Raw genomic sequence first — 18,223 nt, forward strand, 5'->3', positions numbered from 1 at the left:
AATCGTCCACGCTGAAATAAGCACGTGAGCAGTTCGCTCTAGGACCGTCTCTCTTTACAATGCAAGAAGGATCGTTAGCGTGAGAATATAACACCCCCCCATTTATAGTCCAATTGCCATCAACCTGGTCCTTTTGGGTTTGCATCTCCTGAGAAATCCTCTGGGGCAAAACTGCATTCAAGTATACTAGTATTCTTTTTTTTTTTTTCCCCTAGAACATTCCAGGTTGATTTTAGGACCAAGGCTGGCCTTCAGCTTGACATCTCCCAAATAAATCTTCTGTGGACCCAAACTCATCTTAGCATGAGACAGACACTCTTTGACAAAAAAAATAATAGTAATAACAAAAAACCAAAAAAACCAACCCAAATATCCTAAGAATAATCAGCACTAAAGCCACAGAGCTATTTGGCATTTTTCCTGTGAAGTGCAAGAAATTAAAATAAGTTATGTTTGTACCGGATCAAGCAAGTCCCTTTGTTCAACAGAAGGAAAGGGGTGGGATGGGGTGAGGTGGGGTGGGGTGGGGGTGACCCACAGGAGATGGAACCTCCCGGGGTGGGGGGCAGGTGGGCAGGCTGGGGGCCAGGAAACCACGCGGTCCCCTGGCCCCGGCCACCAAACCACGCAGTCCCCTGGCTCTGGCCACCAAACCACACAGTCCCCCGGCCCCACCCAGCCACCCACCCACCCACCGGCGCCCACTCTAGGAGGAGGAGGAGTTGAGGACCCTCGAGTCCGAGGAGTCGGAGCGCTCGTCGTAGTCCTCCTCGCCGCTGTACAGGGCCTGCTGCTTGGACACCAAGGGGCAGCCGTCCTCGGGGAGGGCCAGGCGGGGGTCGTCGGGCGCGCGCGCGGGCAGCACGGGCGCGCCCCTGAAGACCCCGCCGGCGCCGGCGCCCGCCGAGCTGCTGCTGGGGAAGGGGCCCAGCTGGTACTGGGAGCGCAGCTGGTACTGCTGCTGCAGGGTCATGGTGTTCCAGAGGGTGACGTCGCTGGGCAGGAAGGGGCTGGCCGGGCTCCTGGAGGCCAGCGAGCTGCGCAGCACCAGCGGGTAGCGGGGCGGCTGCGGGAACGGGGCCTGCAGGGGCACGGCCAGGGGCCCGCCGGGGACCGCGTGGTGGTGGCCGGGGTCGCCGCCGCCGCCGCCGCCGCCGAGCCGCAGGGAGTCGGGCACGCGGAAGGCCGAGCCCACCGACCACTTGGACGCGGGCAGCGGGTAGGGGCCGAGCGCGTGTTCCAGGAGGTGCCCGTTGGCGGGCAGCAGCAGGGCCTCGGGCTCGGGCGCGGCGGCCGCGCGGTCCGCGGCGGGCAGCGAGGAGCGGCTGGACAGCAGCACCTCGACGGCGCCCACCAGGTCCCCGCCGCAGCCCCGGAGGATGAGCTCCAGCACGGTGGGCTTCTGCGCCGGGAAGATCTTCTTGAGCACCTCCAGGGGCGGCCGGTTGGCCTTGAGGCCCAGGGGCAGCGCCACGGTGCCCGACGGGCCCTCGATCAGCAGCTGGCTCTGCTCCCCGGGGTGCGCGCCGGGGCTGTCGGCGCGGCGACCCCCCTCGGCGGCGGCGGCGGCGCTGCCCCCGAGCTTGTGGTGCACGGCCACGGCCACCCCCACCCCCGCCGCGTAGCCGCCCTCGTCCACCGCCACGACCACCTCGGGGCTCTCGGGCCCCAGGCAGCCCTTGCTCTTGGTCCCCGCGGCGGCGGCGGCGGCATCCGGGGAGCCGCGCGGATGCTGGTGCTGATGCTGCTGCTCCGGATGCTGGTGCTGATGCTGCTGCTCCGGGTCCTCGTCGCCCAAGGTCTCCGCGGGGTCGCCGGCCGCCAGCCGCGGCTCCTCCTCAGGCAGGTCTGAAACGCAGAGGACAGCGGGGCGGGGGTCAATCCTGCTGGCCCCTGCACGCGGGAAAAGGACCAGACGCGCGCGCCCCCCCCCCCCCCCACACACACACTCCCACCAACCACCACCACCACCACCACCACCCCGGGAGCCCTGCAGGGGCGGGAAGCGCTGATTGATTGATTGATTGATTGATCGATCGACCGGGACTGCATCACCGGCGCACTGCCCAGCCGCCAAGGAAACCCAAAGGATGGCAGGCTCTGTGAAGGGGCGACACACACACACACACAGGTGCATTCACGCACATAGGCAAACACAGTCGCTCTCCTGTACTTGGCTGGCTCCACGCCTGTGCATTCGTGCATAGGCACACACACACACACACACAACACTCCCTCTCATATGCTTAACTCACACAACATGCCCATGCTCACACACATATGCAAACACAGTCTCTCTCACATACTTGACTCCCAGGCAACACACACGCACACACCTGTGCATTCATACATATGCACACACACACACACACACACACAACACTCCCCCTCAAATACTTAACTCACACAACATACCCATGCTCACACACACATATGCAAACACAGTCGCTCTCACATACTTGACTCCATACCTGTGCATTTATACATATGCACACACATACACCACACACACAACACTCCCTCTCATATGCTTAACTCACACAACATACCCGTTGCTCATACACTTACTCCCACACACTCATATGCACACGCTTGTTCACACATACACACACTCCCTCACACACACAGCACATACACACCACACACACGCGCTCACACACATACAAACTCACACATTCCCTCTCACACAGCCGGCTGGCAAGCATACACACCACACACGTGTGTGTACTCACTATATTCACCCACACAGCATATGCATAGACTCACACAAATACTTGCTCACACTGACACACACACACTTTTTCCTTCTCATACACATAACTGCACACACATACACACACACTCACACACTCACACACACCACACCCCTATCTGAAAATAAAAAGCCAGACATGGAGTGACTTCCTAGAACGATACACCCAGAGAAGTTCGCCTTGAACACACCGGGGCTCCAGGTCTACAAGCACTGCTGACAGCCACAGTTCTCTCCTAGGGGTGGGGCCCAGTGGGGGTCAGGAGATACAGCGGAGGGACAAGGGTGGGCTTGTCTTGTGACTCCTCCTGCAAATGCAGTGCCTGGGTATGATCAAGGGACACAGTTGCTGATGCATGATCCTAACCCTACCGGGAGTTTTAATGTTCGAAACACATTTCTCTGTGTTAAATGTGTCCTGTGAACTAGTCATCCTATGCTCTCCTTGATCACTGTGCAGATGAACTAACTAGCTGACATCATTCCTAAAGATAAAGAAGGGAAGCCTCCGTACATTGCTGTCTTTCTTAGAAAACCACTAAGTGTGTGTGTGTGTGTGTGTGTGTGTGAGAGAGAGAGAGAGAGAGAGAGAGAGAGGTGTGGAGTAACTGCATGTGAGGCCCTGCGTTCAATTCCTAGCACTGCTTAAAGACAGGAAAAATTCCACCGAGGGACTGCCTATCCTTTGGCAAACAAAGCCAGCTGAAAAGGTGGAAGAAAGGGCTGGAAGATTAGGAAGATGCATCAAGGAACAGGGGCCTTCACTGACCACTGACCCTTCACTGACCCAGAACTCCAGAGTCTGGGGGCTCTCCCACACTGTCCTAAAGTTCACAGGAAAGACTTCAGGTAACTTCCTGAATTCTATAAAAACCAGTCTCCAGGGGCTGGAGCAATAGCACAGCGGGTAGGGTGTTTGCCTTGCAAGCGGCTAACCGGCCAACCGGGTTCGATTCCAAGCATCCCATCTGGTCCCCCTGAGCAATGCCAGGAGTAATTCCTGAGTAGATGAGTCAGAAATAACCCCTGTGCATCGCCGGGTGTGACCCAAAAAGAAAAAGAAAAAGAAAAAAAGAAAAGCCTTCAAATGAAGCAGAGATCTTCTGTGAAGTATGCCAACGGCACAGTGAACACTTTGCCCTCAAACATGACTCCAAAGGGCCTAATGTGTCAGGCAAGAGAGAGTGGATAACGCAGTTTGGCTTGCAGTGAGAGATTCTAACAGAGCTTGAGAATCAGGGAACACGGTCTTCATGAACCAAGTATAGGCAAGCGAGCTTTTATGCCTTGTAAAACATATCCCGGCTGTGTCGACACAAAGCCAATGTCGCTGACATGAGATGAGAACTATTAATGACCCAGTTGTCGGACTGTAAATGATCAGGTCACCTGCGTTTTTCTCCCTGAATAGATTCATTGGCGCCCTCTCTGTGGGTTCACCTGATTATGTGTAGATAGTTCCTGGTGAAATTTCATCAAAGCAGCTGCTAAAACCCACCTCCTTCTATCTCTGGTTGTTTTTCCTTAAAAGCTTTACACAAAGGCCCATTTGTGACCTTCTTTTTTTTTTCTTCTAATATGGGATAGAGCTGAACGACAGTTGAAAGACAAAACTTTGTTTCTTTGCAGGGCAATAAAATATGTGGCAAACATAAAGAAATACTTTGAAAAATATTCTTAAGCTCCATAAGTACATCTTTCAGTCATAACTATACTAATCCATCCTTATCCCCAATTGGTATCTTAGGGAAACTGCTGCTTTTTCTGATACAAAATCTAAGGTTTCCGTGTGGGGAATCATTTGTAGCTCACACATTCTTAAGCCATCTTGGCTTTCTATGACAACTCGGGAATACACAAAAGACCTATTTTAGTATGAGAAATCTGACCTATTCTCCCCTGGAACTTTCGAGGGATGGGGATATAGCTTTCCTTCCCTGATTTCACTTCCCTTGATCAAAAACAGCATTAAAAATACATTTGAGGGGCTGGAGCGATAGCACAGCGGGTAGGGCGTTTGCCTTGCACGCAGCCAACATGGCCAACACAGGTTCAATTCCCAGCATCCCATATGGTCCCCCGAGCACCGCCAGGAGTGATTCCTGAGTGCGTGAGCCAGGAGTAAGCCCTGAGCATCACTGGGTATAACCCAAAAAGAAAAAAAAAACAAAAAAACAAAAAAAAAATACATTTGAACATTGACATTCCAGTAAGCCAGAACTACCTTGATTCTCCCAACTCGTCACCCATGCAAGCTTCCTGCTCTTCCTCTAACATGAAACAACTGGTGAAAAACAACAACAATAGGTCTTTGCTCAACACCGACTGGAACTGGCCACTGTCCTCTGGCCCCTGGCTCACCAAAGCTTGGGCAAATAAGCAAAATATTCTGCCTGGCTAAATATGAACATAAAACAATGTTTCTAACACCAGGCACTTCTAGGCAGTTTCCCTATTTCTTTAATTTTTGCTTTCACTGCCTATTATTGTCAGTATTCAGTACCGGTATCCCCATGACTAGAAAGAGTCTGGTGGGTGGGCATCATCAGGAAGTATAGGACTGCCCCTGACTTGGAAAGATGTTCTTTAGCTTGGGAGACAAGGCCTCTGGACAGGGAGACATGCCAACGGAGCCAGGCAGAATTTGCCCAACATCAAACATGAAACGTTTGGTACACTCATGGTCATAATAGCCACGATGGCCAAAAGGTGGCAACCTATCAGTGGATGAGTGGGTAAACAAGCATGCCGTCTGCATAAAATGGGGTATGATTCAGCCTCACTAAGAAACCAAGTGCTAACTTACGCCATGAGAAAGCGCACCTTAAAAACATGCTAAATGAAACAAGTCACGGTCACGGTCCTCCCATTATTCATCGATTTGCTCGAGCGGGCCCAGTAACATCTCCATTGTGAGACTTTGTTGTTACTGTGTTTGGCATATCAAATACGTCATGGGGAGCTTGCCAGGCTCTGCCGTGCGGGCGAGATACTCTCGGTAGCTTGCCGGGCTCTCTGAGAGGGGTGGAGGAATCGAACCCGGCTCGGCTGGGCCGGCTGCACGCAAGGTGAACGCCCTACCGCTGTGCTATCGCTCAGGGTCTGCTTATATCCCATACCTAGAACTGGCAAATTCAAAACGACAAAGTCGCTAGGAAAGGGAGGGAAGGGGGAAATAATTGTCAAATGGAACAGTTTCAGTTCAGAGGGACAAAAAGTTCTGGAAATGGGAGTGAAGACAGCACACTTCAATGAACTTATGGCCACTGACCAGAACCGCTATGACAGGACTAAAATATTAAATTCTGTGGGCCAGAGAGCACAGTGAGGAAGCTGCTTGCCTTGAACGCTGCTGACCTGGATTTGATCAGACTCAGTACCACGTATGATCTCTCAAACCCTACCAGAAGTGACCCCTGAGTACAGAGTTGGGAGTAAGTCCTGAATATCATCAGCTGTGGGCGCCTCCCCCCCAAACAAAAACAAATCAGCTACAAAGTAGTAAATTTGATAAGCATATCTGACCGCATTTTAAACAAGGGGGAGAATAAACATATGACACAGTATCACATTCATATAAAGAAGAGTGCTTTTAGTGGGGTCCACATTCTGCCATATTTGGGGCTATTCCCAGCTTAGTGCTTTGGGGGTCACTCCGGGTGGTGTTGGGGGACCGGAGAATGGGAGCCTAGACTCCTGCATGCAAAGCATGTAGTCAGCTATTAAGGCCTGTCATTGCTTTTTCTTTTTTTTTTTTTAAGCAAAAGAAACTGGCCTTTCTAGAAAAAGAAGGGTTATATAAAAATTCAACTAAAAAAGGTCAAAACCTAACTTTAAAAAAAATAAATAAAATGTGTAAATGTAAAAATTCACAATCACAGTCACAGTCCTCCCGTTGTTCATCGATTTGCTCGAGCGGGCCCAGTAACGTCTCCATCGTGAGACTTATTGTTACTGTGTTTGGCATATTGAATACGTCGCAGGTAGCTTGCCAAGCTCTGCCGTGCAAGCGAGATACTCTCGGTAGCTTGCCAGGCTCTCCGAGAGGGGCGGAGGAATCGAACTCGGGTGGGCCATTTTGGCTGCGTGCAAGGCAAACGCCCTACCGCTGTGCTATTGCTCCAGCCTAATGTAAAAATAGCTCTCTATTTTTCTTTGGGTGGGAAAAAGGTAGGTGGGCAACACACAGCAGTGGTTCAGTCAGGGCTTACTCCTGGCTCTGTGCTCAGGGTTCACTCCTGGCAGGATTTGAAAGTGTTGGGGACTGAACCCAGGTCAGCCACATGCAAGACAAGTGCCTTAACCCTCATACAATCTCCAAGGCCCTACGGCCCAGCTTCCTATTTTAAAATCCACCTGGATGTTTTGTCAAACACTAAAAACACCCAAGGAAATGTTTTTGTATCCATCAACCAAATCCACACTTCCAAAATAGAACACATCAACCTCCAGGAGAAAATAATTCAAAGAACAGGCTAACCAAAATCTGCTGTCTCATCTCTTATTTTTAAAAAACAAAACAAAACTGTATTTTACTCAAGATAGCAATGGATAATCTGTCCATCCAACTGGATGAAATCCTTTGTACCTCTTTTCCTATTCTCAGAGCAGGACACAATGGAATTACTAGATGGGTCCCATTCGCTCACCAACCATGAACCTCTGGATGGCAAAATCCTCTTTCTTATTTTCTTGCACTGCCTTTGCCCCATCACTGGGCCAGGACAGGGCAGCTCCTGCTTCTGGCCACTTCTCAAGGACCGGTGCTGGCTGGGGCTGATTCATTCACACTCTCCACAGGTTGCTGGAAGGACCAGCCTCTCCAAGGCCTCTGGCCAAGTCATAAGAAGAGCTAACAGGATGTCACAGGAATCGAATCTACAAATCCACGATGTTCCCACCACCCGGGCAGAGTACTCTTTAGATTGTGTGCAAAGGAAAGACAGGTCCTGAAATGATTCAACACACCTAAGCCTTCGGGCAGCCAAGCACCATGAAGACGGTCTGCTGAGGAAGGCTGACTGAGCAGAATCCCAATCGGACTCCATGGGAGTGTCCAGACTGCCTAAAGGAAAACTGGCTTCTCACTTTGTACTTCGACTTCGATTTTGGGTTTTGTCTGCTTGGGGTCACACCTGGTGATGTGCAGGCTTGTTCCTGGCTCTGCACTCAGGGATCATTCCTGGTGGTGCTCGGAAACCACATGGGATGCTGGGGATCAGACCCAGGTCGACCACATGCAAGGCAAACGCTGTACCCACTGTACTTTCTCTCTCTCTCTCTCTCTCTCTCTCTCTCTCTCTCTCTCTCTCTCTCTGGCCCTGCGCTTTGACTCTGACCCATCCAGTCTGACACAGAAAGCAGTGAGTAACCTGCAGCTTTGTGGCACCATGTTGTCAAGTGTTGTTGTGACTAAACCAGAGGTACTGTAAATTATTCTATTATACATACAGACGTTCACAAGTAATTATAGAGGCTAAGTTTTCAGCCTAGTGATAAAGTGTAATTGAATAGCAGGTGTTTCTTGACATCTCTTGATTTTTTTTTCCTCCAATGAACTTCATAAATTGTCCCTGTTGATTTAAAATACAAAGGGCTTTCTAGATACAGAAATGTGAGACTGCTGACAAAATGAAAAAGGAACCAGTCCCCCATAATTTTGCCCTCTTCTCCAAACAGACGCCCTTGTTCCTAGAACTTAAACAGTAGGAATACATTTCGACAGACAGAATTTTTACTCCTGGTATCTGAGCGCAGAAATGTCGAAAGTACCAGGTTAAAGGAGAAAGAAATCTATTTCAGGGTCAGAGTGGTATTACAGCCTGTAGGACATTCGCCATGCACGCTTAGGACCCATATCGGTATCTGGTGTCCTATATGGTCCCCCGGAGCAATATTTGGGACTAATTCCTGAGTGAAGAGCCAGGAGTAATCCCTGAGTATCGTCATATGGCCACAAAACAAAACAACAAAAGAAATCTTTCTCACCTATTATTACACACACTACTGCTTCTAATCTTAAACATTGAGATATTTAAAAAATTGTACTGTTTATTCGCATTTATATTTTTCATGATATACTCATCCTTGAAATAAACTCTTAACTTTTATAAGATGAAATATTTAAGATTTTTTCCCTCTGGGAAACAGTGCTTTCAATTTTTAAATAAATACTAGATGTGTGAAAATGTACACATACTAAAAGACTGAGGAGGAAAAAGTGAACAGAACAGTCACTACCAACTTAAAATTACCAATCACGGGATCTAACTTTCCTCAGAGGAATTTTCATGACAAACAACTTCTTCAGATCTAGGCAGTCATCTCGGAGGTTTTAAAATCTTCTACTACATTTGTGATGCAGTTGGCTGAGGGCATAAACGTGGAAAATGCTTCTGACTTAGATGAGGTGGGTTCATCCATTCTACCCTGCTACAGTCATCAAAACAGATGAAAGCACAAAAACACTGGTTTAGAAAGAAATGCTGCCTAGCACAAAACGTCAAAAAGCTCTCCTCCTTTTGAAACCATGTCATGCATTTTTAAATACAGATGTCTTGCCCTTTGCTGTGGAAACTCAAACTGTGCCCTGTGGGTGGTTTTCAAAGCGCCCACATCTGACAGCAATGGCGAAAGAGCTAAGGGCAGAACAGAGCTTCCAGAAGCGAAGCCATTCTCGTTCTAACAGGACAGAGACTTTTTCATATTTTCTGTGACTTTATTTCACTTGAGAAGTGCAGAGTTATTAGACACTGAAGGACTGAAAACCTCGAATACAACTAGAAATGAATACAGCCCTCAACTCTTTCTCTTCCTGGTGGGGGTGGGAATGGGAGAGGAGCTCATGCTTTGCTTTCAAATGATTATTAAAAATATTGCCTTAGTAACGTATGAGGGAATCTCATAGATTGGGAACAATATTTTGGTGGAAGAGGGGACATTGGTATAGTAAGGGGTAGATTCGGGGCTGGAAAGATAATACAGCAGGTTCGGCAATTGCCTTGCCCTCGATTGACCTGGTTTTTGTTTTGATTCCCGGAATCCCATATAAGGTCCCTCAGCCTGCCAGGAGTGATTCCTGAGTGCAGAGCCAAGAGTAACCCCCCCCCCAGCACCGAAGGGTGTTCCACCTCACCCCCCACCCTCACTCCAAAAAAAGCAGAAAGTGATGAACTGAAGGCATATGTCTTGTAACTGTGAACTGCACATGCTTTCATAAATTTAGCTTTGACTTCTTTCTTGGCTCAGAAAATACCACTGTCCCAAAAGCAAACAGAAAGTCCCAGGCTGTGTGCAAAGTAAGATTAGCGAGGATTCAGGTCCTGCCTCTTGACAACCCGCAGGCTTTCAGTTTCAGTTTGCTGATGAAATCTTTTGCAAATGTTCAAATTTTCTTTGCAGTCGGTCATATTTTACATCGAAACTCGGCAAGAAATTCAAGCAGCAGGACAGGTTAGGCTATACTCAGGGTATATTCATGGGAGGGAAGTTGTTATGAACATTCACCTGGTGGAAAAACCCAGGGAGCCGCAGACATTCAGACTGACCCTAACGAAGTGATATTTGGGGTGGGGGGGAATTCTGAACCGAGCTACTTGAAATTTATTGGCGTAAAATCATTGGAATGAAAATTATTGGAATTAAAAATGGTTAAGAGATTCTGTTTTTTTTAAAAAAAAATAAAGAAAAAACATTAACATCATTACATCATGACAGTAGTTTGTGCCTCTTGAGTAGTTGTAGAATGATAAATAAATAAATAAATAAATAAATAAAAACCAGCACCAAAGAAGTGTCCTGTCCTGTGAGTCCCTTCCCCCCAGGCCCTCACTTGCCATGAAACTCATTTCTTTGGAGAAATGCGTTCTGTACTACTCAGACTGAGGCACTCCCTAGGGCCATTGCCAGAGAGGCAGAGCCCAGGACATGAGCCCAAGCTGATGGGCCTGTGAACTCTGCCACTCAGGTCCTGCTTCCTGGAGGACCCAGGCCCACCCCTGTCCCACACCCACCCAGCCCTCCGTGCCACATGCAACTATGCAAGGCCCGGGTGTCCAGTGACCCGCTAGGCTAAGGGTTGAGGGTAACAAGTGAACAAGAGGTGGAAGGCGAGAAGGAACGCAGGCAGAGGGCGGAGTGGCAGCTTGGAGGCCCCTGGCAGGGCTGGGAAACCAATTCTTCTTTTTCCCTTTTTTTTTTTTTCTCCCTGGGCTCAGTCTGTCCTCCCTGTCAGACAAAAGTGCGACATTTCCAGAAAGGGGCTCCAAGTCCTCGGGGGAGGTTGATTTATGAAGATTTACTCCTTTCCGTCTGTAAGGCTGTTAGCAGAAAGTGCTGACTGGCCGCGGCGGAGAATTCCTCATCAATGCTCTTTGATTGTATTTTGCAAACAAAATGCCTGTTGCTTGGTAACATTTCACTTGAGCCTGACCTTCCCCGAAAGTTATTGCTATCAGATTCGATTTACACTGTCCTCCTGTGATTACTGTAATCTTTTAAAGCCGGGAGTTCATCCATCAGTTGGGGGGGGGGGGGGGGAAGCGGAGAGAGAGAGAGAAAAAGTTGGTAGTGAAAGCCCAGAGCACGACGATTCCTCAGATTTATAATGGGAGGCATGTGTTGGCAGGGGAAGGCGAGAGGGGGGAGGGGGTTCTCTCTGGAACTCTGGCCCCTGTTGGAGAAACGCCTCCTTTTCTCCCAGCACCCTTTTCTAGATTCACAAGACCAAACCAGACCCCCAAGGCCTCTCTCGGAAAGCTCCAGCTTCTGGAAGAAACTAGAAGCTGGAAGCAACCCAAGAGAGACTCCCAACCTCATAAGGTACATCACTGGGTGCCTGGAGTGAGTGGGGACAAACTCAACTTGGGGTAACCAGAGGAAACAGCAAAATTCCCTGTTAAGTTCCCTGGGATCAATAATCAAGAAAAAAAATATATATATATATATATATTTTTTGCAGCAGCAGTAATGGCCTGGGGAAAGTGTCTACCATCCTGATCTCATTGCATATTCGTCTCTTATTTGTTCTTTAAATCCCACACTGCACCTAAGCTCCATAGGAAGCCGAGTGGGGTAAGGGAAACCTGCCAAACAGTCGTGCTCTCCTCCCCGGGGTCTGCTGGAGGCCGCGCCCACCCCTCCGCCCCTCCTCACTGCAAGGCCCTGCCCGCTGCCGCCTTCCAGATCCCGGTTGTGAAGAAAGCCCGGGCCGGCACCACAACGTTCCCATCCCGAGCCCGCCGCTGCCCCTGCACCCTGCCTTCCACTGCGGTGCACGCTGCAGCCCGAGCGAGCTAGAGCTAGCGGTGTGTGCAATTCTTGGTGCTCCGGTTGACAGCCGCCCGCAGGGCCGAGAGCTGGGACTACCCGGTGTCTCGGTGGCCGCCAAGCTGGCCCTGGGCTGAGGTCCTTCCTCAGGCGGAGTTTCCCCGTCTTTTCGTTTGCTCGGTTTCAGTGTTGAAAGCACTGCGGCAGGGTCTCAGCCTGCAAACCACAGCCCCAGCTGAAAATTCAAGTCAAAGGTTGGGGCCCCAGGAAGGTATCTGGTTCCCATCCCCGGCACCAGCTCCAGGCACCAGCCTGGAGTAAGCCATGGAGCACTGGCCATGACCCCCTTCATCCCAAAATTCATAGGTAAATTCGTGGGTTGATCCTCTTCTTGAGTGACTTGAAGCCTTTGCCACTGGTTTAGTTGGCAGCTAGCTTATTCCGCTGGGGGTGGGGTGGGGTAGGGTTGGGGGGGATTTCCTAGGGGCTGATCCCCCCGGCGGGTGTTTTGATAACACCCCCCTATACTTGCAGGTGCTTCTGACTCTTTCAAACTAGTCATAACTACAGTGAAAATAAAAAAGAAAATGAACGAGGATGCGGGTCAGACGGGTTTTAATCAAGGTGGAGCTGAAAAGCCCAGAGCTACCCGAAGGAAGGATGCTAACGGGTAAAAGACGGTAAAATCTCCTGATTTTCACTCCCTCTGGGTCTCTAGTTCAGTCCTCGGAAGTAAACAGGGAAAGAGACTCAACATTCCTGCTGGGGTCTGCTCTCTGGGCCCGAATGGCCCTAATGAAATAGAATCCTTTTGCTTGAAGAACATTTTATCCCTCAAGGAGCAAACCCAGGACTTCACACGTGCAAGGCATAGGGCTCTCACAGAGCTGCCTGCCTCACCCCTCTCCCTTAAGAACATTTTAAAGAATATGTGTGTAGATTTTTTGATGGCAGGCACATACTTAGGAAGGATCTGCAGCCTCTGATCCTTTAATCTCTGTAGAAACACACAGCATTTTCTGCAGTGGAGGGACGGAGGAAGGAGACCTCCAGACCGAATGTAACTTGAGCTTCTCTCTCACCTTGGTCTTGACCCTTAACTTTCCTCAGCACCTGGGGAGCCAAGTCCTGAAAGGCTGGCTTGACTGGCCGAAGCTGCTGACTCAGAAACACTCAGAGCTGAAAGTTCACACTCGCGGGCGAGCAGGGGGTGTGATAAGGAGAAAGAGTGTATTTCAGAATTCTCTTGAAGGGCTGGAGCCATAGTACAGCAGATAGGGCACTTGTCTTGCACATAGCCAACCGGGGTTCAAGCCCCAGCACCCCAGAGGGTCCCGGGAGCACCACCAGGAGTAATTCCTGAGTGCAGAGCCAGGAGAAACCCCTGAGTACAGTCAGGTGTGGCCCCAAAACCAACCAAACAGAGTTCACTAGTATTTGAAACATGTAAATAAACATGTCTATAAGTAAAGAAGCTTAAATTAGAATTCCGGACTCAATCATAAGCTAGTAATTTTAGACCGGTGGAAGGAAATTTAGGAGAAGGGGGAATTTACACCCCCCAAAAGGGGCGGGGAATTCCATCCAAAGGAATTAATAAATAAGCATTAGGATATAAAATTTCACCATAAAATAAATGGCAGAGTTATAGTAACGGTCAACATGCTACATTCTTAAACAATTCCTATTCCTTAAAAGCATATCAAACAATTTGGGAACAAAATTGCTACATTTCTTGTCTACAAAACTATATTGAGATCTGGAGTTCAGTTTATTTTTTTTTTCTTGCTATTGGTGTCTACAGTTTCTTCTCTAAGAATTTCTCAAGGATTTCTGGAGACTCAGAACCTGCATTTACCGAAGGCTAAAAAGCAGAGGTCTCCAGAAGTACATATTAAAGAGGCCCTTTGAGCAGGGAACCCCTCCCCCAAAATGACCAACTACTTTTCTAAAAAAAAAAAAACAATGAATCACAAAGAAACATCTAATTTGCTAGTATTTTGAGATTCCTTATGGTCTGTGAACTTACTGTATGTATGGAATAGGGTTTCACTTTCTTCGTTACATGTAATGAACTACTGTTTCAAAACTACCTGACATGCTTGGAAATATGTGTCGTGTCCTGTACGCTAAAAACATCGTTCCATTCTAAGAACAACAATCAAAAGCAGAGCGAGGAAGGAAACAAAACAGAATGGTTACAGCAGCGGGGAGTTGTCCTGGGCCATTTTCCTCTGACTTAAACTACATATATAAAACATTGCACTAAACCATCTTATCTCTGCCTTCCTAATGGATCGCACGTACCTATTCTCTTCTTGCTCCATCACTGGTGGATGAAAGATGACTTAAAAAAAATAATAATCATGGGGGCAAACCAATACAAAAGTTATATAAATGATTGTGCAAGGAAAGCGTTCCATCTGAGAAGCTGGGGACTGGGCCACCATGGCCTTGGGGCTGTGCTCAGGCCACCTCCCTGACCACTCCAAGCGTAAATCTGGGCTCCTTCACAGTTGTGCGGCTGGGCAAGGAGGGTGTGGGCGGGAGGCGATTTTGGGTGCTGTGTGGGAAGGAGCAAGAGCCCTCTGCCTGCTGTGTCCAGTTAAACTCAGTCTCCTTTTAGTCCTCCAAGTCAGGTACCCTTCCGCGGCCGAGCAGACCCTCGTCCTTCCTTCCCACCCTCTGAAACACCCAGGGTCGGTTTTGGCTTTGTGACTCCAGAAACCACCACGGAGGGTCCTTCTCTCAAAGGAGGATCAGAAAATCCCAGGATGTGAAAGATTTTCACCTCCTTAACAAGGTCCCCAGAATTCCATGGTCTGGAAGACGGGTGCTGCTGCGAATGACCACCACCTAAACATGCCACTTGCTGCAGACCCAAATTCAGACTCCTGCCCCCGTGCTGGGGAAGAGGACAGAGGGGAACTGGAAAGGCTCAGGAAAGTTACCGGAGTGACCCAACTTCTAGAATGGACAAGACTCTTCTAGAGACAAGATTCTTGGTGTTACTAGACCCAGCCTAAAGGAGGAAAACAAACCCAAACTAACACCGTCCTTGTCTTCCTCCCACCTCCATTCTTAGAGAGTACACGCACAAAAATGAACAGATCAGACTGACAACAGATACAAGGGGGTGGGGGGGAGAGGGGGGTGGGCATTGCTGAGAAAAATGTGCTTCTCCTATCACTAAGGCTTAAATAATAGTAAGTCAACTCTCCTGTCATGAAAACACCGGGGCCTACCCTTCACATCAGCTGCCCTGAACTTCTGGCCGGCACTGAACAAGGGGACAGTTGAACTCCAGGTGGCCATTCCGTTCACTCAGAACCACAGGCCTGCGACATCCCCCTCTGCACAACTGTGTGAGAGAGAATCCTGGGCTCTCAAAAGTCTCCCGCAGGAAACCAGGGTCTGGTTTTGTGGGCCCGGCAGAAAGCAGAGCAAAGCTCTCACCCGCCTAAGAAGGTTCTGAGACTGCCCCCTTCTTCCCGGGTAATCCCAACACACCTTCCATGCCCTCCCTGAAAAGATGGATTTTCTTCCTTTGTCCATTTGCCACAGGGAAAGGGAAACACTTAAACATCCAGCCACGGAATCCCTAAAGCCTGTTACAATTCAAACAAGTGTCTGGGCAGGGCAGGGCAGCTCTAGAGGGCTCAGTTTGGGTCTGTAGGCCCAGGAGGCCTGGGGAGAGACAGGGATGCAGGCATGCCAACGGACCAGGGGCCGGAGGAAATCTACCCACCTCGGGGACTCTAGGAAACTCACCCCGCTCCTAACTGAGGGGAGAAGACTGGGAAAGGGTTCTGGGGGATGGAAGTCTGTGGCTGGCAGATTTGCCTGGAGAGGGCTGACAGCCCTCCTCACTACAGGGCATGTTTTCTGCCCGCTTAAGCCACAGAGACAGCAAGGACCGGTCTCATGATCAAGGGGGGTCTTGATCTACTCAAAAAAAAAGACAGGTCCAGGTGGACGGGCAGATTCTGGGACCCCGTTTGTCACGCGGGGCCTCCTTCTGGATCTCTATCCTCCCATTTCTAAACGGGGGTCTCTAAGGCTGCCGGCCACAGTGCTTGAACCAGAAGGACTTCGGGTCCACCACGCCAGTTCTGCCAGCGCGCACCTGCGGCCGGCTGGACTCCGGCAGCTGTGCCTCGCTCTTACCTGCGCCAACCTCCAAAATCAAGGTGTTCGGATGCCCGCGGCCAGGAAGTCGGGCACTCCCTAGGGTCCTGCCTGAGCTCTTGACGGACCCCTTGGTTAATGCTCTTGGCATTAAGGGCTCTCCCGGGGGGGGGGGAGCGGCTGGGGTAGCCAGGGGTGGGATGGATGGATGTCTGGGCTTGGAGAGGAGAGCCGGGCACGGAAGGGGCGGGGAAGCCCCCTTCTCCAAAGCCCCCTTCTCAAAGCCCCCTTCTCCAAAGCCCCCTTCTCCAAAGCCCCCTTCTCCAAAGCCCCCTTCTCAAAGCCCCCTTCTCCAAAGCCCCCTTCTCAAAGCCCCCTTCTCCAAAGCCCCCTTCTCAAAGCCCCCTTCTCCAAAGCCCCCTTCTCCAAAGCCCCCTTCTCCAAAGCCCCCTTCTCCAAAGCCCCCTTCTCAAAGCCCCCTTCCCCAAAGCCCCCTTCTCAAAGCCCCCTTCTCCAAAGCCCCCTTCTCAAAGCCCCCTTCTCCAAAGCCCCCTTCTCAAAGCCCCCTTCTCCAAAGCCCCCTTCTCAAAGCCCCCTTCTCAAAGCCCCCTTCTCCAAAGCCCCCTTCCCCAAAGTCCCCTTCTCCAAAGCCCCCTTCTCAAAGCCCCCTTCTCCAAAGCCCCCTTCTCCAAAGCCCCCTTCTCAAAGCCCCCTTCTCCAAAGCCCCCTTCTCCAAAGCCCCCTTCTCCAAAGCCCCCATCCCCAAAGCCCCCTTCTCAAAGCCCCCTTCTCCAAAGCCCCCTTCTCAAAGCCCCCTTCTCCAAAGCCCCCTTCTCCAAAGCCCCCTTCTCAAAGCCCCCTTCCCCAAAGCCCCCTTCCCCAAAGTGGCCCGCGCGCGCGCGCGCCTGGGGGGGCCGGGGACGGGGAGGCCCCGCAGGCGGCGGCGCCCCGCGCTCGCGCGCACCTACCGGGCTTGGCGCTGGGCGCCGGCAGCGCTCCGGGCTGGGTCTCGGCGGCCCAGCGCAGCGCGGCGGCTGCAGCCAGCTCGGCGGCCGGGCGCGGCGGCGGCTGCGGGGCGGCGGCGGCGGCGGCGGCGGCGTCTCCGGGCGGCGGCGGCGGCGGCCCGGGCAGGGCGCGCAGCGAGTCGGGCAGGAGGCTCTCCAGGCTCTCGTTGGCCTGCTGCCGCCGCAGGGCCACCTGCGCGGCCATGACCCGCTGGCGCTCGATGATGAGGATGCACTTCTCGCAGGTGCAGTCCTTGAAGCGGCAGTAGCGCTTGTGGCCCTTGAGCCAGGACAGGACGCCGTGGTTGCGGCAGCGCGCGCACTTGGGCGTGCGCTGCAGGGGCGCCCGCGGCGGCTGCGACACGGGGCCGCCCATGTACAGGTACGGGGAGCCGTAGCCGTTCATGCCCCCCGCGGCCCCGGGGACCGAGAGCGGCCGGCCGGGCCGGGCCGCCGGGCTCAGGGGTGGCCCCGCGCGCTCCGGGCTCCCGCCGCGCGCTCCGGGCCGGCCCGCGCCGCCGTCTTCGCGGCTCCCTCCCGCGGCGATCGCGGCCCCCACGCGTGGTCTCGAGCGGGCCCGGGGCTGCTCCGGGGCTGGACCGGGCCTCCCCGACCCCCGGCCCGGCTGCCTGCTGCCTGGGCCCCGCGCGGCGCGGCCGGGAGCGCTGGGCACGCTGTGAGCCCGCCCGGCTGCTGCAGCCGCCGCCGCCGCCGCCGCCGCCGCGCGCGCGCGCCGCTGGCCGCCCGCCCTCCCCCACTCCGCCCTCCCCGCCCCCCGCCCCGGGCCCGGGGCTCCGCGCGCGCGCCCGCCGCCCCCCTGCGCGCCTTCCCGCCGCCGGCCGGCCCGCTCGCACCCCGCGGCTGGCCGCGCATCACCTGCCCGGGCGTCACCTGCCGCCCGGACGCGCCCCCGGGGGCGCGCCCGCCTCTCCCCGCCTCCCCCCACCCACCCACCCACCCACTCACCCACTCACCCACCCACGACGGCCGCCCGGCGTCCCGGCCCGCGGCGGGCGCTCCGGGGAGCCGAGGCTGGCAGGGCTGGGGAGTGGAGCGGCACGGAGGGGGCCGG

General features: G+C 52.4%; 1 protein-coding gene across 1 annotated transcript; it reads right to left on the minus strand.

Annotated features, from left to right (window-relative positions):
* Positions 1–706: 706 nt before the first annotated feature.
* On the minus strand, positions 707–17,557 carry DMRT3 (doublesex and mab-3 related transcription factor 3). Its single transcript, XM_056106918.1, has 2 exons — positions 17,116–17,557; positions 707–1,848 (listed from the first exon to the last, which is right to left on the minus strand). The coding sequence occupies exons 1-2, from the start codon at positions 17,555–17,557 to the stop codon at positions 707–709; spliced, it is 1,584 nt and encodes a 527-aa protein (XP_055962893.1).
* Positions 17,558–18,223: the final 666 nt, after the last annotated feature.

This window comes from Sorex fumeus, unplaced genomic scaffold (assembly GCF_029834395.1).
Source record: "Sorex fumeus unplaced genomic scaffold, SorFum_2.1 ptg000149l, whole genome shotgun sequence".
Lineage (NCBI taxonomy): Eukaryota > Metazoa > Chordata > Mammalia > Eulipotyphla > Soricidae > Sorex > Sorex fumeus.